At 44.7% G+C, this 22,721-nt stretch overlaps 1 protein-coding gene across 2 annotated transcripts in view; it reads left to right on the top strand.

Moving 5' to 3' along the window:
• Nucleotides 1–5,632: 5,632 nt before the first annotated feature.
• Nucleotides 5,633–22,721, top strand: part of FAM13C (family with sequence similarity 13 member C) — an 80,849-nt gene continuing 63,760 nt past the window's right edge. For both annotated transcript variants that reach the window (XM_084845345.1, XM_084845343.1), the window contains exons 1-3: nt 5,633–6,175; nt 17,725–17,781; nt 21,122–21,302. In XM_084845345.1, coding sequence (XP_084701471.1) covers nt 6,114–6,175; nt 17,725–17,781; nt 21,122–21,302 — 300 coding nt within the window. In that variant the 5' untranslated portion in view covers nt 5,633–6,113. The remainder of the gene's footprint in view (nt 6,176–17,724; nt 17,782–21,121; nt 21,303–22,721) is intronic.

Genomic DNA, 22,721 nt, shown 5'->3' with positions numbered 1-22,721 from the left:
GAGCTTCAGCTTCAGTCTCTGTCCTTCCAATGAGCACTCAGGGTTGATTTCCTTTAGGATTGACTGATTTGACCTCCTTGCAGTCCAGGGGACACGTAAGAGTCTTCTCCAGCACCACAGTTCAAAGGCATCAATTCTTCTGAGCTCAGCCTTCCTTATAGTCCAGCTCTCACAGACATACGTTGCTACTGAGAAAACCATAGCTTTGATTATACAAATCCTTGTCGGCAAGGTGATGTCTCTGCTTCTTACTATGCTGTCTAGGTTTGCCATAGCTTTCCTCCCAAGGAGCAAGTATCTTTTAATTTCATGGCTACAGTCACTGTTTGCGGTGATCCTGGAGCCCAGTAAAACCTTTTACTGCTTCCATTTCTTCCCCTTCTATATGCCAGGAAGTGATGGGGCCAGATGCCATGATCTTCGTTTTTTGAATGTTGAGTTTCAATCCAGCTTTTGCACTCTCCACTTTCACCCTCAACAAGAGGCTCTTTAGATCCTCTTCGCTTTCTGCCATTAGAGTGGTATCGTCTGCGTATCTGAGGTTGTTGATAATTCTCCTGGCAATCTTAATTCCAACATGTGATTCATCCAACCTGGCATTTCTCATGATGTACTCTGCATATAAATTAAATAAGCAGGGCAACAATATGCAACCTTGTCGTACTCTTTCCCCAATTTTGAACCAATCGGTTGTTCCATGTCCAGTTCTTACTGTTGCTTCTTGTCCCTCGTACAGGTTTCTCAGGAGACAGGTAAAGTGGTCTGGTACCCCCATCTCATTAAGAATTTGCCACAGTTTGTTGTGATCCACACAATCAAAGGCTTTAGCATAGTCAATGAAGCAGAAATAGACGTTTTTCTGGAATTCTCTTGCTTTCTCCATGATCCAGCGAATGTTGGCGATTTGATCTCTAGTTCCTCTGCCTCTTCGAAACCCAGCTTGTACTTCCGGTAGTTCTCGGTTCTCATGCTGCTGAAGCCTAGCTTGTAGGATTTTGAGCATAACCTTGCTGGCATGTGAAATGAGCGCAACTGTACGGTAGTTTGAACACTCTTTGGCACTGCCCTTCTTTGGAATTGGAATGTAAACTGACCTTTTCGAGTCTTGTGGCCACTGTTGAGTGTTCCAAATTTGTTGGCATATTGAGTGCAGCACTTTAACAGCATCATCTTTTAGGATTTTAAATAGCTCAGCTGGAATACTGTCATCTCTGCTAGCTTTGTTGTTAGTAATGCTTCCTAAGGCCCACTTGATTTCACTCCCTAGGATGTCCGGCTCAGGTTCAGTGACCGCTCTATCATGGCTATCAGGGACATTAAGATCTTTCCTGTACAGTTCTTCTGTGTATTCTTTCCACCTCTTCTTAATCTCATCTGCTTCGGTTAGGTCCCTGCCTTCTTTGTCCTTTATCATGCCCATCTTTGCATAAAACGTTCCCTTGACATCTCTGATTTTCTTGAAAAGATCTCTAGTCTTTCCCATTCTATTGTTTTCCTCAATTTCTTTCCATTGTTCATTTAAGAAGGCCTTCTTGTCTCTCCTGGCTATTCTCTGGAACTCTGCATTCAGTTGAATATATCTTCCCCTTTCTCCCTTGCTTTTCGCTTCCCTTCTTTCCTCAGCTACTTGTAAAGCCTCATCAGACAGTCAATTGGCTTTCTTGCATTTCTTTTTCTTTGGGATGGATTGAGTTGCTGCCTCCTGAACAATGTTACGGACCTCCGTCCATAGTTCCTCAGGCACTCTGTCTATCAGGTCTAATCCCTGAAATCTATTCCTCACCTCCACTGTATATTCATCAGGGATATGATTTAGGTCATACCTGAATGGTTTAGTAGTTTTCCCTATGTTCTTCAATTTAAGCCGAAATTTTGCAAGAAGCAACTCATGATCTAAGCCACAGTCAGCTCCAGGTCTTGTTTTAACTGACTGTATGGAGCTTCTCCATCTTTGGCTGCAAAGTACATAATCAGCCCCTTCGCCACAACAAGGCAGTGATCCATGAAGGGGTCCTCCTCCATGCCCTCTCCCAATCCCACCCAAAGCAGGCAAGCAAACAGCTGTGCAAACGAGCAACCCCCAGGGCCGGCCCTAGGATTAATAGTGCATTGGGTGAGAAGTGCCTTCTGAGCCAACCCCTGGCCAGTTCTGCAGTGTTGCTGAGATCTGGGTCTTGTGCACAATGGCAAAACCTAGGAAATTAAAGCTGTGTGCTGCTGATCTTTCTGTAGAACAAATGATACCAAACCGGACAAGAAAAAGAAACATACTTTCAAGCTAACTGATGGAAGACCTTTTTTGTCTTTAGTACCAGACTTTGTAGAACTGTACAGCTTTGAAATAAAAGGTAGGTATGCGCTGCTTTTTTGGTTTTGCCCTAGTATGCTGCAGTCAGTATACTTAGCAAGCACTGAGCCGCCATTGAGCTTAGCTTGACACCCTTTTGGCTTGGTGCCCATGCAAACACCCAGCCCTAGAGCTGACCACGGCAGCCAGCTCTGTTCAGTCACCTGACCCTTCCCTCTGGCTGCTAGTGGGGATTTCCCCAGAAGCAGCAGGCAAGTAAGGAGAGGCAGCTGCTCCTTTGGGAAACAAGCAATACGGTTAAAACTTCCAACCAGCTCCAAGTGTAATAGTACAACACTGAACTCATTGAGATCATGGCTCCTTTTCCCTGGGGGAAAAATCCTCATGGAACCTTTAGTTTGTACACACACACACCTGCAAATTGGATGCTGGTCTATTGTTGGAACCAATTCTATTGACAATCGCACCTTGCTTTTTTTTTTAAATGGAGAGTGTATGTTGCGGTCTCATACAATCAAATCCCCCTTTTCCCTGTCACCCTGCTCACGTGAGAAGTCCATCCCAGTGAGCAGTTACCTGAGAAAATTCAGAGCCAGCTTCGTACCCGATGCGTAACATGAAGCTGTGGCTGCACCTTTATGCTGTCGGGGTAAACCACGGAGACTTTGCAGTGGTTCTGCTCATACTTGGATGGCCATTTCCAGAAGGCGGTGCTGGGGGACTTCTTGACTCTATGACATTTATGCTTTGGGGTCCTGCAGGGTTCCATCATATCCCCCATGCTATTTAACATCTACATGAAACCAAGAAGTGAGGGCATTCAGAAATTTAGAGTGCACAGCTCTCTCTCATCAGATCCAGGTGAGACAGTGGAAGTGCTTAACCAGTGCCTGGCCATGATACCAGACTGGATGAGGGCCAAGAAGTGGAAGCTCAGTCCAGACAAGACGGAGATACTGCTGGTGGGTGGTTTGACTGTCTGGGAAAGCAATGTTCAACCTGTTTCGGAAGGGACTGCACTTTTGCAGGGGTGGGCAACTTATGGCCCTCCAGATGTTTTGACAAATCCCATGATCCTTCACCGCTGGCTAAGGCTGATGGGAGTTGTAGGCAAAAACATCTGGAGGACCGTAAGTTACCCACAAGTTCATAGCTTGTGGGTGTTTGTAGATCCAACTTTGTCACGAGAGGAACAAGAGGCTTCTGTGGCTTAGAGCACCTTTTACCAGCTTAGGCTGGTACACCAGCTATGACCCTACCTGGATAGTGACAGTCTGGCTTCAGTGATCCATGGCCTGGTAACCTCCAGCTTGGATTACTGCAATATGCTGTATGTGAGGCTCTCCTTGAAGACAGACTGGAAACTTCAGTTACTACAAAATATGGCAGCTAGAATACTGACTGGAGCTGGGTATACCACATTATGCCAGTATTGTACCATCTTCCCTGGCTTCCAGTTTGTTTCCAGGCCCAATTCAAGGTGCTGATGCTAACCTATAAAGCTCTTCATGGCTTGGGACCACAGTATCTACAGGACCACCTCTTCCATTATGTTCTTATTTGTGCTGAGATAATCACCTGAAGCCCTGTTCTGCGGTCCCCCCTGCACACTGAGATTCAGTGGGTGGTTACTCATGAACGGGTTATTTCTGTAGTGTCCCCCAAATTGCAGACTGCCCTCCCTGGAGAGATTCACTTGACACCTACTTTGCTGACTTTTCAGTGCCAGGTAGACCTTTTTATTCTCCTAGGCCTTGAAAAAGTATGTTTCATTGAGGCTTGCTTTATTTTTAATGATATATTTAATGCTGCTTTTTAAAATGATCTTTCTCCATATTTTAGTTGTTCAGTTATTTATCTCTTTTAAATTATTTTGAAGTATTGTTGCTGCTTTTAAATCAAATTTTTACGGCCCCATGCCATTCCCCAGCCAGCCATGTTTTACAACATGGCTGGCTGGGGAATGCTGGGAGTCGTAGGATGTTTCTCTGCATAGGATTGTGCTCTTGATGATCCAAACTCAGAGGTTTATGATCATCCAAAGCAGGGCGAGAGGAGCGGCAGAGGTGATCTTCACCTCCTTGTCCACCCGCCCTGCATTTTTCACTAGATGGGCTTTTTTGCCTCTCTAGCGATGGCGTTTCAGAGGGGGAGGGAAGGTGGTTAGAGGCCTCAGGATAACCTGTATCCTGGCCTCTCCAGTCTCCTCTCCTCCCTGCTCACTGAAATGCCCCCCTTTCCCCTTCTCCGAGATCAAATTCCCAACCTTGGAGTGTTCTTTCCATGCCGGCTTCGAGCAGGAGGGGGGTCGGCGCTTAGACTCCTTCCTCCGAAGTTGGAGCACGGTCTCAAACCTCGGATTAGGGAATCCGAAATATCCTACGGCCCCTCAGATGCTATCTAGAGGCCATAGGATTGCTCATTCGATGTGTTCTATCATTGGTTTTATCACATTTGCTTTTGTTATGTATGTCGCCCTGAGAGCTTCAGTTATAAGGCAACTTATAAATATAATAAACAATTATAACTAATAATAAGAGGGGGTGGCTCTCTCCTCATGGGGCAACTCTCTCCTCATGGGGCATGCTTTGATTGATTGACTGTATTTCTATACCACTTTTTTGGGAGCAACCAGCGCGATTTAGAAAAAGTTTAAAACATAAAAACCGCAATAAAATAAAATCATCATAACACAATAAAAAAACATCATAGGATGCCTTCACACAGGATGCTTCAAAGGGCCTGTACCCCTCCTCCCCCTGAGCTTTTCCTCTTATAAAGTGTGATGCCCTTTCAGTAGCCGACAGGAGCCGGCCTGAAAGACCACACAGGAGCGCAGGATGCGCGCGTTTGGGTGGGATTGGATGCCGAAGCCGGCCCTCCTCATTACCGACGTTTCAGTTCCCCGTGTTTCATTCTTGGGGCCCGGTGCCGTGCGCAGGGCATGATTCTCCGCGGGTGCTCAAATTAACACTTTCCCTCACAAATGCGAAGTGCAATAATAATAATAATAGTCTCTTGTTTCCCAAGCATTCTGTTTTTGCAAAGCGCCTCCCCGCTAAAAATCGAGGGTGCCGAGAATTAGCCTCTCCCTTCTTTTCCTACCGCTGGGGGGGCGGGAGAGAAGCAGAAGCCACTTGGCCTCTTGTCTTGACTGCCTCTCGCGTAATTACAACGGTTAGCTGGGCGCTGCTTTTCCTCGCTTCCCTCTAATCCCCAAAGCGGCGCGGGTTGGGCCCCGGAGGTGCCCCTTCCTCCCCATCGTAGCTTCTCCTGGGAGGCCTCGTGCTAAAAGAAGAACCTGCGAAGGGAATCTCCGAAGATGACTCATCCGCAGGCAAATAGCCCGTCCTCGCACCTAACAGGGACCGACGGGTGAACAACGAGAGGAGCATCCGCCTTCCCAATGCCAAAGCCAAGCCTCGGATCAATGGGGAGCGACACCCCAGCCGCCCCGGTGCTTGCTGACGAACGGTGCACGGAGACGCGTGTGGTGATCTCGTGGCCTGTTTCCTCTCGATTCATTCAGCGCTGCAGCAATGCCTGATGGGCGTTGTGGTTTCGAGTGTGGCTAAATCCCAGGGGGGTCCTTTGATTGTGAGCATGTGCAGAAGAGGCCAGGATACAGTCTTGTGTATGTAGAGCTAGCACGCACAGGCACACGTATACACACACACACACATACACAGGCACACACGCACCATTACCTTGCCTTTTTCCTTGCCATGCCTCTTTCTGTGTTGCAACTGCTGGAAACCATTCAGGGAGCCCGCGACGCCTGCCAGCCTTTCTGATCTTGCCTCCGATGTTTTCTTGCTTCTGCTTCAGCACCCAGAACCATTCCTTCAGCAGCCCTGCTTTGCCAGAGTAAGTGCCTGTCCGCTTTCCTTTGCTCTCCCGCTACTATACTCCATTATGGATTGCAATGCTCTGTTTCGCCAGCGGAGCAGAGACATTGAGAACGCTAGTTGTTGTTTTTTTGTTTTGCTTGTTTTTAAAAAGCCCATTCATGGTCCCTCTCCTTAAAAAAAATAAAAGAAAAGAAAACGAGTGCAACCGTTATTAAATTACGAAGCTGCCCAATTGCCACACAATGCGAGCGACCTCTCTACGTGCAGGGAGTAGTTATCCGCTTAGCAGCTGAACGCGTTGGGCAACCGGGGGACTGGGTCTCTGCGCTGTTCCGGATTGCAGGGTTATTCCTACTGCTTTTTAGTTTGCACGGTTCCGCGTCGGTGTTGGGAGAGTTGATGTTGAGGGCACACCTCGTGAGAAAACTCCGCGTTAAAACGCAGATACTCCTAATGAGCAAGCCCTTGAGGCTTATAAGAGCACATGAGCCATAGTTACAGCAAGAGGGTGGGAGAAAAACCACCCATAGCGTATATTCTCAGTAAACATCTCTGGATTTATGGTTTTTTTTTGAGATTTAGTGAGTTCTGTTTATTTTGTGTGTGTGAAAATCCATACCAAAAATGGTATGTTTTTTAATTTTAAGAGAATGACATCTGATTTTATTTTTTTTTAGAGCAACTTGGTGCTGCCTTCTTTCAAGATGCAATTTTCTGAGGTTATTAGTTGCATTTGTGGCTTTCCAGAGCAGGTACCATGCCATGCCTGAAGTATTGTGGTCTATTTTAGCATCATCTCCTCTCCTCCCCCTGTTCTGTTGTATTTCTGGAGCTACAAAATAGGAGGGTTCACCAAGGTCAGCAGAAGGGAAGCAATTTATGGATTTGTTTATGTGTGAAGTACATTTTCCATTGCTGAAATGGAGGGAATAATAAAACAACAGCCCCAAAAGGTTGTTTTGAGAATGATCTGTTCACTAATTGGCTGCATGAGATCTTACATGTATTTTTCATTAATATTAGCAATGCTTACTTAGCATTAATAGCAGGTGACTCTGAAAAGTGGGGTGCTACAAGCCCCACTCATCAAGTTGCTCTCGCCGTGTTTCCCTTCAGCTCTGCCCACCTAAAGCTCCTCCTACCTGCCCTCCCAAGCTCCGCCCATGTACACCTCTCCAATCAGCCATTATAGCTAAATGGCACCTGTGTGTTATGAGGGCATGTACCCCTGAATATGAAATGCTGGGGACAAGGAGGACGCTGTGTCCCCCATGTCTTGCCTGCAAGCTTTTCAGAGGAATTTGGCTGAGGGCCAAACTAGATGTGATGCAGAAGATCTGTGAACAGGCTCTCCTGCATTTGGTGTGTGTGCAGGATACACATTTTATTTAGACTGCAGTGCTGGGGGAAGGGGGATAATCCTTTCCCCCTGTACCGTTTTCCTGATTTAAATCTCCCCCACCAAGCTGCTATTTGTCGCAATGGAAAAAACGTACAGGTACATGTGTTACTTGTATGTTTGTCCCCAGCAGCTGTGGTGGGGTTGGGCTTGAACTGGGAAAATGTCGAGGAAGGGGAGGATTTAAACCTTCCCCCAGTACTGCAGCCCCAATATGATTCCCCTGGCCCACCCTGTAGTTGCTTTTAACTTAAAAAAGGGAGATTTGTTCACTTATAGTTTGGCCCTGAGTAGCCAATGTTTAAAACAGAATGTTGGGCTAGAAGGAAACTTCCTCAAGACCAGATGTGGGCCTGAGCCCTGACCCTCAAATCCAAACATTACTCCTTTTCCTCTAGATTTTCTGCTATGCCGTGCTCCAAACGTCCTCTCCAATTTCCCAGATATAAAAACAAGAACAAATTCTGGTATCCTCAGAAAGCAACGCCACAGTACTGTAAATGGCTTTTTAAAAGGTTAGACAACTTTGTGATGGGTTAAATGGAGCCTCCAGGCTCAGAGGCAGTATAGCTCTGGCCCCAGCACCAAACTCAAATCAATCACTACACGCTATCCCCACATTTGCAGCCATGCTATGGTCTCAATTGCCTACCCGTTCCACCTAAAAAAAAAAATCTCTCAAAGGTCTTAGATAGAAAAACTCATTTAGGCAGCTTCAGAAAGCAATTCTGCACAATTCTGCTCAAGATTTCTGCAGGAAATCTACCAATGTTTTCATTTCCCCTTAGAATCAGCTAAATTGCCCTTCTGAAGCTGCTGTTGGCCTCACTGTGGTGAAAAATCCATCTACTTGTATGTAATTTCCAGGGGGCAAATATCAGCGTTATGGGGCTATTTAGATCAGGAAAACATCCATGTGCGCGCGCGCGCTTGCGTGTGTGTGTTAAACTCCATCCCCCGCCTGCAGCTGCCATTGCTTTGGCTATAATTTTTTTAAAGTACAAATAGAATCTGAAGCACCCTAAATGACAGTTGCACGTGCAGAGCCCAAATAGGGCCATTCATGGTGTTTGCAGACCCACTTTGCACACCTACAATTACGCAGGGGCACCCAAACGAGATATTATGTGAAATGTATGTTTACATTTAACATTACTGCTTTTAAAAGCCATGATAGCAAGTGCGGGGTGGGTGTGGGAATGATCTGAATCAGGAGCATGGAGGGTGGGTTTAATGAAAATCACCCCCATTCTGAAGCTGTTATTTGTACCGGGAAGAAGGCTTCCCATTCATGAGCAGCTTTTTGCGGGAAGGGATTTTTGTCCAGATCATGGCAAGGAGGAAAGGGTAACACTCCCCTCCCCAACCACTGTGACTCCCCCACTCCTTCAAATGCCTGCTGCTATGGTTTGAAAAGATGATACACATTTTATGCAAAAACACATATAACATAATGCATGGTTTGGCTTTCAAAGTGACAGAACCTCAAAAGCCTAGCCCCCCTCCTGTGGTAATGAAAATCTCTATATATTTAGTTGCATGCACGTGTGCTGACTTTTCATGGTTTGGGTGCCCTTTTTGCCCCTAAGATTGCAATTGGCAGAATCCCCACCCCGCACCCCGATATGGTGGTTCAGCATGTGGTGTGTTCTATAGATCAGCCAGTTTATAGTGCTTTAGGCTGCTATCCTATGCACTCTTAGCTGGGAGTAAGCCCCATTGAACTCAATTAAATTTATTTCTGAATAGACATGTATAGGATTGCACTGTTAAAATGTTCAAAGAACTTCACGTTCATTAACTGTTACAATGTCCTTGTAAACTGTTCCCATACAACAGATGGGGAAAGGGCCTGAAGCTGAAAGATGGGGGTTTGTCTTTGTTGTTCACGACTTAGCTGATTTCTGCAATTTATACTTTCTCTATGACCATTACTGTGGATTACTTTTTGTGAACAAGCCAGATATGTGGCTTCCTGTATTCCTGTCACTGCTTAATGTATTTAGTAAAATAGCATTTTTAGTAATGTCTGCATATGACAATACCAATTATGGAGTATTTTAAACAGAGTTGAAAGTCTTTAAGGCTCCAATTCTATGCACACTTATTAGGACTTAAAAGCACAATCCATCCTCACATTGGGAGGGAATGGCAAAGAGCGCTATAGAGCCCTCTTTCCTCACTCCTCAGCTGGCCCTTGATGTCCATATGCTAGCCATTACACAGAATGGGAGTTCCATTTTTAGATTACTGCAGTGTGTTCCACATGGGGCTGTCCTTGAAGAATGTTCAGAAACGGCAACTAGCGCAAAATGCAGTGGCCAGATTGCTTTTCAGTGTGCACTTCGTTGACCATATTACACCAGTCTTGCATCAATTGCACTGGCTTCCAATTTGTTTCTGGGCACAATTCAGTGCTGTTATTTACCTATCAAGCCCTGTATGGTTTGAGGCCAGGGTATCTGAAAGACCAGCTCCTCCCATATGAACCTGCCCGTAGTTTCAGTTCTTCTTTGGATGCCCTTCTGCCTGTTCTGCCACCAAGAGAGGCTAGGTTAGTGGGAATACGGGGTGGGACCTTCTCTGTAGCAGCACCCCACTTGCGGAACTCTCTCCCAAGGGAGGTTAGACTGGCTCCTTCTTTGATCAGTTTTAGGCAGGCTGTTAAAATTAGTTTGTTCCACATGGCTTTTTAGCATTTTTAAATGTATTGGCCCCACGCTCTGTGTTTAATTTAAGATTCTCTCCTGCACTTAATTCTGCTGTGGGTGATGTTTTAAAGTTTTAAAATTGGTTTTAAAGTTTTAAGGGTAATTTGACTTGGGGCGGAAAGGCGATTCATAAATGTATAATTTAAAAACACACAGAATTTTCATTCTGCAGCAAATTTGGTATCAAGGTCTCCTTCACTCAGAACCTTGAACCAAAATGTTGGGGACAAAAATAGCTTCTATATGTTCCAGATTCTGGGTACAGTTTAAATCTATAGCATAACAGAAATGTAGGCTCAGCTGTTACTCTCAGTTTTTCACAAACACTTTAAAAAGTACCAGAAGACACCTCCCCTTTTCCAGCAATTTCTTGTTGTGAAAATGTACACTTATTCATTTGCATTGCCCTCACTCTCAGTACCTTTACTTGCCCGCAGCAGCGTCATCACATAACCAGATATAATTGGCTACATGGGATTGTGATGTCATCCTTTTGACTGCATGATTCCTGATTGCCTGGGATCACTCATGTGACTGATCCAAGAAGGAAAAAGAGACAGCACTGGGCTGGCAGACTGTTCCCAATAATACAGATAATAAAGATAGAGAAAGAAGAGGCAGAGGCGGGGAGTTAAGATTTCACCAAACAAGGAGCAGGGAGGATGCTAAGGAAATGGCAAGGCAGAGATTTGGAGGCTGAATGCAACATGGGAACTTCAAGTTTCAGTGGCAAAGGGTGGGCCACATGAGGGACAGAATGGATAGATTTAGAGCCCTTTCTAGAGTCAAGGCAGGTATATTGACCTTGTTCAGAGTAAGGGACTTTGCTCCTTAGTTAGTCACTTACAGTGGGCACTGGGTAACCTCTGGCCAAAGGCTTCTGATTACGAGCTATGACCCGGGAGTTGTAGGCCTTTTTTTCTATCTCCACAAGCGTAGGACTGCACCCTTAGAAACCAAAGCATGTGCTATCCTGACCTCATCCTCCCAGCTGCAACATATAGAATATCTTACTACATGCATGATGATTGCCAGGCTAAAAGTGAGTCACCATCATCCTCTTTGTGATGACAGCTATCCATTTGAAAATACTCATTATATGTTAGAGCTGGTGGGGAGAACCTAACAGCAGGGATGCTGTTTTTGGCAACATTCTCGTGGGCAGAGTAATGTGAGCCCTGGCTCTGAATGAGGTTACATGATGACTTGTTCTGCTTCCTGGAGTCCTGCTCTCAGAGCAAGTGAAATTTGCTCCATTGATGCAAGGCTCCAAGGAGAGAGGAAAAGGACAAGACTCTCTGTGTGTGAATCCCTGTTCAGAATGTTACTCAGAATGGACATTAGAAGCCAAGTGGTGCTAGAGAGTTACAAGCTGTAGTAACCCTCCCAAGCATTGCTTGGTTGCTAACACATATACTGAAGAGTAGATCACATATATGATTGGGCATACCGATATATACTCCTAAGATAGAACCCACAGTGGGCAGTTGTTCTGCTGGGCTCAGGGAATTTGTGTTTTCCTTCAAGCAAACATGTTTTCATAACGCCAGGAAGCTTGCATGTCTATATACCAAATCGCAGTACACCAGCTGGTATGTTCAAAAGGATATATATGTGTGCAGCTAATGGCAGCATTTATATCGATCTAGCTGATAACCCAGTCTGGGCAACTGCTGTATTCAAGGAGGATATAATAAAAATTAATTACAAAGCTACTTAACAGTAAGGCCCAGGGGAAGAATTTTTATCTGGCAAACTTTTAAAAAATGGACTCTGATGGGTTCCTCATTTCACATTTTTGGCTTTTTCACATTTTTGGATCAAAGTAACCAATTTCCAGCTATGGTTTTCCCAGTAGTAATGTATGGCTGTGAGAGCTGGACTGTAAGGAAGGCTGAGTGTCGAATAATTGATGCTTTCGAACTGTGGTGCTGGAGAAGACTCTTATGAGTCCCCTGGACTGCAAGGAGGTCAAATCAGTCAATCCTAAAGGAAATCAACCCTGACTGCTCATTGGAAGGACAGATACTGAAGCTCAAATATTTTGGCCACCTAATGCGAAGAGAAAAGTCACTGGAAAAGACCCTGATGCTGGGAAAGACTGAAGGCAAAAGGAGAAGGTGACGGCAGAGGATGAGATGACTAGATAGCATCACCGATGCAATGAATATGAACTTCAGCACGCTCCGGGAGAGAGCAGAGGACAGGAAGACCTGGTGTGCTATGGTCCATGGGGTCACGAAGAGTCGGACACGACTGAACAACAACAACAACAATCTTGGAAGAAGGCAGGGTTCCATCCAGGGACAACAGAATTCCTGCACCCCAACTTTCTATCTCATGTGTAGTTTGGCTTGCCCTCCACCAGCCCCTGTGTCCTTAGTTTTGACTAGGGATAGTGGTGAATTTGTTTCAGTTCGCATTTTAATAAGAATGTACCAAATTCACACTTCCTGAATCAATATACGAACCAGAATGCAGTTAAGCCTCAGTATTTGCACTTTTCAGAATTTTGCAATGTAGTTCTCTGAACAAAAAATGTGTACAAAAATGTGTATATTAGGGGAAAGTGTGCACAAAAAATGTGCATATTCATGGGGTCTAAACAAAATCAGTATATAAGGGAAAATGGCTTCTGAAAATGCATATACTAGGCAAAGTTGCATACAAAAATTCATATATTAGAAGAAATGCATGCAAAAATGCATCTGTATTTTCTTGCACACTTTTTTTTTTACAGTTACAAAGTGATGCAGAAATCGGACAGAATGAACTGAGGACTGAAAAAGTGAGAAATAGACATACCAGAATTGACAGATTTGTTCATCCCTAGTTTTGACTGTTAGCAAAATGTTTATCAAGCTTTTTAATAACTGGGGTGTTTTGAGCTGTGGTTATACCACATTTCAGTGGGGCTGTTCGCATGTCATGTTAAGCCACCATGGCTTAATGAACCCCTGGGGCTTAGCAGTGGGTCATGTTGCGTGAACCTGGCAAGGGTGCATTGTTGGCATGGTTAACAACCCCTCCAGAACCCATGGGCTATGCCAACAAACCCGCTGGCTGGGTTCGCACAACACGACAAACCATGGCCTGAGTAGGCAACCTGGTGCCTGCAGGCCATGCGAGCCACAACAAGCCCTGAGGATTGTGCAAACTTGGTCACTAAGTAGTATGGAAGTACTCTAACTGTTTTGGAATATGTGTCATGTAATTTCTAGTAATAAGGTTGTCCTAGACTAAGGAAGAACATAAGAAGAGTCATGCTGGAGTAGACCTATCTGTCCTACAGTGACCCATCAGCAGCCTCTAGTAAGCCGACAAACAAGGAAATGGCTTTCACCCATTGTTGCTTGTACTGCCTCTGAACTGGGACATTCCAGACAGCAGCCATCCCCAACCTGGTGCCCCCCAGATGTTTTGAATGACAATTTGCATCGTCCCTGACTATTGCCCATGCTGGCTGGGACTGATGGGAATTGTAGTCCAAAACATCTGGAGAGCATCAGATTGGAGAAGGCTTCCATATAGCCATCATGACTAGTAGTTATTGAGAGATTTATTCTTTTCATGAATTTGTCTAATCTCCTTTTAAAGCCACCTGGCTATCAGAACATCTTGTGAATTCCATAAATTAATGATGCATTGTGTAAAGAAATACTGCCTTTTATCTCCCCTGAATCTCCTGCTGATCAGTTTCACTGAATGACCTTGGGTTCTAGTATTATGAGAGAGAGGGGGAAACCTCTCTGTTCACACTGTGCATAATCTTATAAACCTCTATCATGTCCTCCCCCTCCCCGTTAGATGCCTTAAAAAAAAACTAAAATGGCCCAAACATTGTAGCCTTTTCTTGTATGTCTGGAGCACATTCCAGGATTCTACCTGGTGCGGAAGGATCCTAACAATTTTAGCAACCTGAAGCATACTGAGTGGATGTTTCAATAATAAGAAAGGTGGGTTAACTTTGAACTGTTTATGTGGTTGAGTACCTCTTTAAACGCTTAACAGCAGCAGGTTTTGGAGAGAAAGAGGAAGATAACCAACATCTTCTCAACAAAGACTGGTTATGGAGTATAAACATTACCATTTTCCAGATATGACAGATCTTATCAACAGAACAACCAAGTTGCAGACTACACTAGGTTCCTCTGGCAGCCAGTGGTCCAGTGAAGTCGTTTTAGACTCTGAATGGTTGCATAGGCCTCACTCTCTTTAGATGGTAATGTGTGTTACATCACTTGTAAAATGTGGTAAGCCAGCTCTGCTCTGCTATTTGGGGGCCCTCCCACTCCTTTTGCTTCCTGGGGCCCTTGATGTCTGCCCAGAATCCTGCCCGGAGAAAGCAAGCAGGAAGCATGGTGAAATGCAAACGTAAGGTGCAGGAACACAGTATATGCACAGAATTAACAATCAGGAGAAGACGGGTTGGTTGAAATGAATAGCCATGGAAACCTTACATTTGCTTTACTGCTTCCTTCTACTGGGACTGTACTAAGTGACATCTTTATTTTGAAGTCACTGCTGAATCATGTTAAATATTTATCTTGTATTTCTCCCTAAGGATTCTGGGAATGTTTCATTTCAGAATTCTTAGTAGTGTTAATTTTTCAAACAAATATATAGTTGTATTTTCCTTTCAGTTAATTTAAAACCATATTGGAAGTTTTCCCCATTGGTATTAATCTTGAGCACATTCCTACTTGCTAGTTTTTGAATCTGAGAAAAATAGCTGGTGCATACACTGTGAACCTCTCCTTTTGAAGCCCCCATAATATGAATAGAGCTTGCCGATCAGGATTGCACTAATGAGGAAACTCAGAATGTGCAGAGTGCCTTTCCATTACCACTGAATAACTACAACTAACCAGCCCTTATACCACGAGTGCCATTTTTGTACCCCACCTTGAATGCCATTTTGAGCAGAAAGGCAGGGTACAAGTCAAATAAATAAATGCAAACATACATATGGGATTGGGACAGTGGTAGCCGTTGCTTCTAGTCAGAGAAGGTGTGTACCTGCAGGCTTGAGCTGTGACTCCTTTTGGAAATGTGCTTCTTGGGTTCAGTGAGATTGGGACTTATTCCCAGGTAAGCGAGTATAGGATTGCAGCCAAAATGCTGAACATTTTTTAATCACTTTTGTGATATTGTGCAGGTTCCATTCAGTTCTTTGAGGTTTCTGCAGGAGATGTTTCTGCAAGATTGTGACTGTTGTGTGCTAGTTATTACTTTAAAATATTCAGAGTACACAGGAAGGGTGGCTTTACAGATAAACAAACAAAGGGTGGGTGGGCCGGCGAGGAGAGAAACCTTGAGGGGCTCATGCATCTTCTTTCCACACCTCCTGTGTAAAGTGAGAAAAGGAGAGTTGTTAGGGTGCCATCTAGGATGGGCAGTCGTCACCCACCATGTTTCAGACCACACATGATTATTCTTCAGGAGCATCTCTCTCTCTAGGGTTGTATCCAGGATCAGCCTTTCGCAAGAGGAAGTGCTCTGCTCTCAGAAGGTCCTTCTGCCCAATTCTGGGGGATTCCCCCTCACCCCATTCAGCAAGGTCTCTTGATTCTCTGTGTAGCATTTTCAGGGGGCGGGGCTGCTGCTGTGGGAAGGAGAGGGTGGGGAAGCTGACTGTCGTCAGTGCAACATAAATCTGGATCCCAGTGCAACATAAATCTGGATCCAACCCCCAGGCAATTCACCAGTTCTAAATTCTGAGTAGCTATAGTTATAAGCAATTAAGAGAGACATCTTATGGCCCCAGAACAGCATCGGGGGGCGGGGGGAGAGGATTTTTCAGATTCCTGGATCTGAGGCCAGAGACAGCGATCTGACATAGGTCCCAGGAGTCTGAGCTCTGCTCCCCCTCCCCTTCCCCATTCTCTTCTTAGCCAGTGCGGAGAGAACCATGCTGGCCACTTCTTCTACGAGCTCACAAATGGGAGCTCAGAGAGGAGGGAAAGGGGACGTGCTAATGAGTGGGGCGGGGAGGGGACTGGGGAAGTGGAGATATGAGCTATCCCCAGCCTCTGTCCCTCCCCCCCCCTCCCTGACGCAATACCCATCTAGTAAAAATGCAGAGCGGGGGGAGTGCAGAGGCAAAGATCACCTCCGTATTGCTTCTGCACCGCATAGGATGCCTGTCAGCCTCCAAGTTTAGGATTACACCCTAAATGAGTCTGTGTACTAAGTAAACACATCAAAGGCTAAAATCCCTTTTTTAAAAAAAAACCACCCTGTCTGTCTTGGATGGCTAAGACTGCCATGTTTGATAACCTATCATGAGGTATAAGAAAGATAATTACAACAAATGCTCTTTAAAATACATTGCTTCTTTTGCAATTTAATCTTGAATATATCCAAGAGTTGGCCATTGCTGGGAATTGCTGGGAATTCCACTCCCCGCCTCCGCAGTCTTGTCTCCTAACTGAAATTTGGAGTGGTGTTTTTGAGTTCTGCAACTCCCCCAAGGTGAGAGAATGTGAGCTCCATGTGCAAATGGGACTCCCCATGGGGAGAGACATGCGCAACTTTCACCCTATGCACATAAAAGAGGAAGCCCAAGTTACTTACGTTTCCTCTCCTCTTGCTTGTTTACAACATGTGAAATCACTCTGTGTTGTTAAAACACTTGCAGAGGATATAATGATCTCATATTTTTATGGTGAATATTGCGTTTGTTGGGTTATACTGTTCCTAGCTCAAGTACAGGAAAACTGTAAAGCAGTTAATAACATCGTCTGTGTAGGTGAGATCAGTTCCTCAGAGGCAATGGGAATGTTACTGCTGGCTTCAGAAGCATCAGAATTTCAACCTGTCTAGTCAATTCTGAATGAAGAAAAATACTTAAGAAGAGGGCCACTCCTTCTCTAGCATGCCTAGGGGGCCTGGAGTTCATTCCAGACACCTTTGAGACTTTTTCAGTGAGGATTCCTCACCCTGCCAGGGTTCAGCATAGTTATTGCCCTGAGCAATATTTGGAGATCTCTCATGCTCCTCCCATGGGGATTTACTTTTGTTCATGCTTGGATGGCCGGCAGTGGGGAGAAGCTGGTATGATGACTTGTGCCTGTTCCCCTTCTTCCCTCGAGAGTTTACTTGGGCGCAGCTCATTTCATAATACTAGTGGGTTAGTACAGCATGAAGCTGAAGTAATCCCTCCCAAGTGAATCTCGAGAGAGGCATAGAATTGGGTGCTGGACTTCCTTGCTGCCCCCCTTTGAGTGGGGCAGTAAGAGTGCCGGCATAGGAAGAAACTCTGCTGTCATTGTGGATAAATTGAGGGGAATGGTTGCGTTACCTTACGAAAAGACCTTATGAAAATGGATTTCTTTATTTATCAGACAGTGTTTGTCACCTAAAAATGAACATGTTAGATACCTGAAAGGTAGAGTAACCTGACTAGTAGAAACTTGCCAGAAAGTCAATAATTATTTTATATCCATTTTCAAGGTGTGGCGAGGATACAGAGTCTGTACATGAGGACCAAACAACCAATTCCATTCACAGGTATCTTGCTATTGTATTTTATAAAATATAAAAATGTAGCAAGCAGATCTCTTTTTTAATTCCTCTTTTTCTTTTTTAAAAAAGCGATTTTTCAAGAATGACATTCTCAGGAACTGCAAAATGACTAAATGACTAGGAGGGAGTGACTCCTTCGCTGCATGGGGATTTGAGGCCAGGCCTTAGCGTATGTGGGACTACAGTGGCGATAAACATTATTATAAAACTGGATTCTAATAATATAGGATGCTACCTCCCCTCAGCCTATTGTTATCCACTGAACTCTGCAAAATGTGAGGCAAATTTTGCAGTTCTGTCTTGGGCAGAGAAACCTGAGGAGTTTCAAGGAATATTAAACATTTCAGTGTGACTTCTAAAATTCCACAAATGAATTTTGCATGTCCCCAGTTTAAAAAAAAAGAGGGGGGCTGCAAATGAAGGGTAATTACCCTGAGATTAATTAGATACTTATGGAAGTATTACTTCTGGAAGTTTTATATAGGGTGGCAAATTGCCCTACTTTACAGAGGTCAGTCTGTCTGAAGGGCTGACAAAGGACAGTCCTCTCTTTGAAGAGCCACCCAGTTTGAGTCTGGTTTAAAGATAAAGAAATATCAGAAGGGTTAGCAGGGGTCTTGGAGTTGCCCATCAACAGTTAACACCTAGACAGCAGACTGAGCAGGCACACAGGTCACATGATCTGTCTTTCCCCATTATGGGGAGATGCATCGCATTTCATTTTAGATTATAGTAATTATTTCTAAATTTGCATCTATACATATAAAAGAGCATCTGCAAATTTTATGTAAATCGGTGCCTTCTTTTATCCTTTCTTTTGATGATGTATTTCCTCATTTTTTTGGCAACATGGAAGTAAAATTTGATGGGTGAAAAAGGCATTTGTGAAGGCATGCTTGTAACCTTCACAACTTGTTACAGGAAGTTCTCCAGGAACTATTCTGTATTTCCCTGGAAATGGCTTGTGGGCACGTGATGTTTATATCATTAATAGGGATGTCAGAGAATTCCGCCACTGATCTCGGTGAGGCCAAATGCCAGTGCATTCGGCCCCCTGAAATCTGTGGCGGAACGAAGCCCCCCTGCCCCCCCCGCGAAAGGCGTGCGAAACGGGACACCTACCTGCTGCCGTTTGCGCTGCTTTGCGAGTGGTGGCCGCGTCTGCAGCCGCCATTCGCTTCTTCACTATAGCTGTGATAGGCTATGTAAATGCTTATGTAGCCTATCACGACTAATGCAGGGATGCCATTTGCGTCCCTGCGGAAGCCGTGATAGGCTGCGTAAGTATTTACATAGCCTATCACGGCAAAAAAAAGGGAACGCAAATGGTGGCAGCTACGGCGGCTGCCATTTGCGTTCCCTTTTTTTTGGCCGTGATAGGCTATGTAAATATTTACGTAGCCTATTACGGCAAAAGAGAGGGGTGCAAATGGTGTAGTGGCCACCATTTGCGCCCATCTCTTTTGCCGTAATAGGCTACGTAAATATTTACGTAGCCTGTCACGGCCAAAAAAAAGGGAATGCAAATGGTGGCTGCTGTAGCCACTGCCATTTGCGTTCGCTGGTTTTTGTTTTTTTTGCCATGATAGGCTACTTAAATATTTACGTAGCCTATCACGGCAAAATACAGGGACGCAAATGGCGGCGGCTATGGCCGCCGCCATTTGCGTCTCTGCAGGCTGCCCAGCGGCCAGATGTCCGGCTGCGGGCGGCCCTGGCTGGTGGCTCCACGGAATTGCCATGGAGTAGAGCCGGCCGGAGAGAATTTTGGGGGGAGGGACGGAGCGCCTCCCCTCCACCGCGAATGTCACCCTTCAAAAAGGTAAGTGACTTTCGTAGATCCCTAATCATTAAAGCTAACTAAGTCTTAGCCTGGTCACTGCCTGGATAGGAAATTGCTTGGGATCCTCCTGGGTAAACCACTCCGAGTTTTCTGAAATAGGGGTGGGCTATAAGTCTAGTAAGTAAGCAAATAAATAATATATGGGTTGGATCCAGATTTAGGCATGCACAATGGGCTGGCTGGAGCAGACTTCCCCACTACCTCTTCCCCACAGAATTCCTATACAGTTGGTCAGGGGACCCTGCTGAATGGGGTGAGCTATGGTGCGGGGTGGAGGGGGTAATCCCCCAACATCAGGCGAAGGCACCTTCTATGAGCAGATCCTGGGTAAAACCCATGAGAAGCCTGCACAGCTTGTGACCCATTAAGCCAAACATGCAGATACATGTGGCCTGCTAGGTCTCTACAAACACCTGTTCTTGTGGTCTGGTGCAAGTAACAAGACCAGGGGGTTTATTAAGCACCTGGTGGGCCGCTATGCAGGGCCGTGTTTTGCTTAGGTCATAAGTTAGACGGACCATTGCTCAATGGCAGACCACATACTTTGAAAGCAGAAGGTTCCATGTTCAGTCCCTGGCATCTCCAGCCAAAAGAACCAGGTAGTCAGTGATGAGGAAGACCAAATGCCTAAGATGCTGGAAAGCTGCTGCCAGTCAGACTTGACCAGGGATGGGCTACTTGTGCCCTATATTTTGGCCTGCAACACCCATCTCAGAGGGCCTTCCCAATGGCTGTTCCCAGGCTCTGGAACTACCTGCCAAAGGATGCTAGGATGGCTCACTTTTTGTTGTCCTTCGGCCAACAGACAAAGACGTTTTTATTCAGGCAGGCCTTTGGCATATAAGCTGGCCTGTTGCTGAAGGGGTTTTTAATTGATTGGGTACTGTTTATTTCTTTTATTGTTGTGTTTTTTATTGTGTTTTTAATATATTTGTTTTTATGTTCTGTTTCAATAATGTTTTTGTTTTAATCTGTATTTTATTGGTAGCTGCCTTAAGTGCCATTTTTGGCAGAAAGGCAGGATGTACAATAAATAAATAAATAATAAATATATAAATGATCCCTCACCATTGGCTATGCTGATGAGGGCTGATGGGAGTTGTAGGCCAAAACATCTGGAGGGTCACAAGTTGCCCACCCCTGGACTAGACAATACTGGCCCTGTTGAACCAGTGTTCTGACCTGGAATAAGGCAGCTTCTTAAATTGTGTAGTCCTGATGTATGGTCTGATTAAGAAAACACAACACTCAGCCTTGAGGTGATATTTTGGTGCCTTTAAAAATATTACACTGTACGCAGTTCTGTCCTACAATGTTAATTAAAAAGGAGAAAAACTGGGGGCTTACTGTAGTTCTAAAAAAAAGAACTAATCTAAAAATAAATTATGAGCATGATGTTTTGAGCATCACATTTTTGCTCAGTCTTTTGGTGACTTAAAATTCTTCACAGTGCCTTTTACATTTGCTTTTATTTCCTTCTAGAGATGAAAACAAGGAAAACTACCCAGACAAAGCTATAGTCTTAGAGGAAAACCAGGCAGTGTTCCAAGACACCCAGACACCCTGTGATGGCACATTAAGGGTTGCAATGGGGAACTTAAAATCCAGAAAGCCCACATCTATTTCAAAAACAGAAAATGGGAAAAAACATGAAGAAAGTCAGGTAATAATAAGCTCTCGTCTTTGCACTGTAATTGTATGATGCAGTTCAGTAGAAGAAATACTACTTAGATGCAAAGTGGTGGCATTTTTTATCACTGTGATAACTTGCTCCCCTTGGTGATCCGAGTCATATACTTAAGTGTTAGGGCCCTCAGCCACACTCCGTCTGAAACCACAGACCTTCCAGGAGCTAGGCTACAGCCTTGTTCCTTGTGCCACTGTATCTCTGTGGAATGCAGGACAAAATAACCCCCAGAAGCCGAAGTAGCTTTACCAGCTCTTTGACTTGCTCCACCCCTCTCCACTGTGATTGATCACCACCCTTTCCTGTGTCTATATAACAGAATGCTGGAAATTGCAGTCCACATTGTCTAGAGGGCACCATATTGAGGAAGGCTGCTATATAATATCCCCCTTCTTCTCAGCAGGCCTTATCTGTGCCACAAAGCACTGTGTGCATCTCAGATTCTACTGCTCTACTCCCCTCACCTGTTCTGGCTTTGCTTACTGACACTGCCTAAACTCTGTTTTGCAAACTCAGCTTTCCTTGCCCCGTAGTAAAAGGCCTTGGCCCAACCCTGCAGAGATCCAGATCCTGCTTTTCTCTTCCTGAGGGATTTGGGACACCATCACTCCTCCCCATGTGAGACACTCTGCAATTCTATGCACATTTTCAAGGGAGTAAGTCTCATTGAACTCAGATGAATTTCCAAGTAACATGGATTGGATTGGGCTGCATAGTATTTTCACGGTCATTAAGATCAATCTCAAAGAAGGTGATCTTGGACTTTTCTTGAGCCCTTTCATGGTCTGGGAGATTATCATTGGCACATATTACATATGGGATTAACAGCAGCCACTTTGGTATTTCCTGTTCAGGTGCTAAACAGCTGATTATGTCTCGGGTTCAGGGCTCTGAGCAGAAGCAGGTATTGCACTGCCTTAAAACTACTTTTTGCTGGCAACCACCAGTCAATACCTTGCCCCGTGGCTAGTAAATCTATCTGGCCTAACGTCAGCCTGAAAGGCACACCTCCGTGTGGAGCTGATTCTTGGCCATGTGATAAAAAGAAATTAGATTTTGTCCAAGTGCTAGGTTGAAAATCCATAGTTCTTCACCACAGTAGGCACAGTGTCTTTGTTTTCTTTTTAAAGATACGAAAGAATATATTTGTCAATGGCTAATTTTGCAATATAGTCCTCCTTTCTTGTTCTATCTGTTTGTAGCTGGTAATTTCTCCAGTAATTTCAGTTTAGCTGCTTCATTGTATAGTAAGAGTTGGAACTGAACAGTGCACTACATTTGGGAGGGCAATGTCTGGGTTTCTAGTACAGCATCATCAATGAAATGGTAATGCCTCGATTTTTAACTCTGAAAAACTGACAAACACAATGCTGTGCATGGTTACACAGACATCCC

Source organism: Heloderma suspectum, chromosome 3 (assembly GCF_057233095.1).
Source record: "Heloderma suspectum isolate Gila_16-S chromosome 3, 16-S_ref, whole genome shotgun sequence".
Classification (NCBI taxonomy): Eukaryota; Metazoa; Chordata; class Lepidosauria; order Squamata; family Helodermatidae; genus Heloderma; species Heloderma suspectum.
This window is presented reverse-complemented; position numbering and strand designations above follow the sequence as displayed.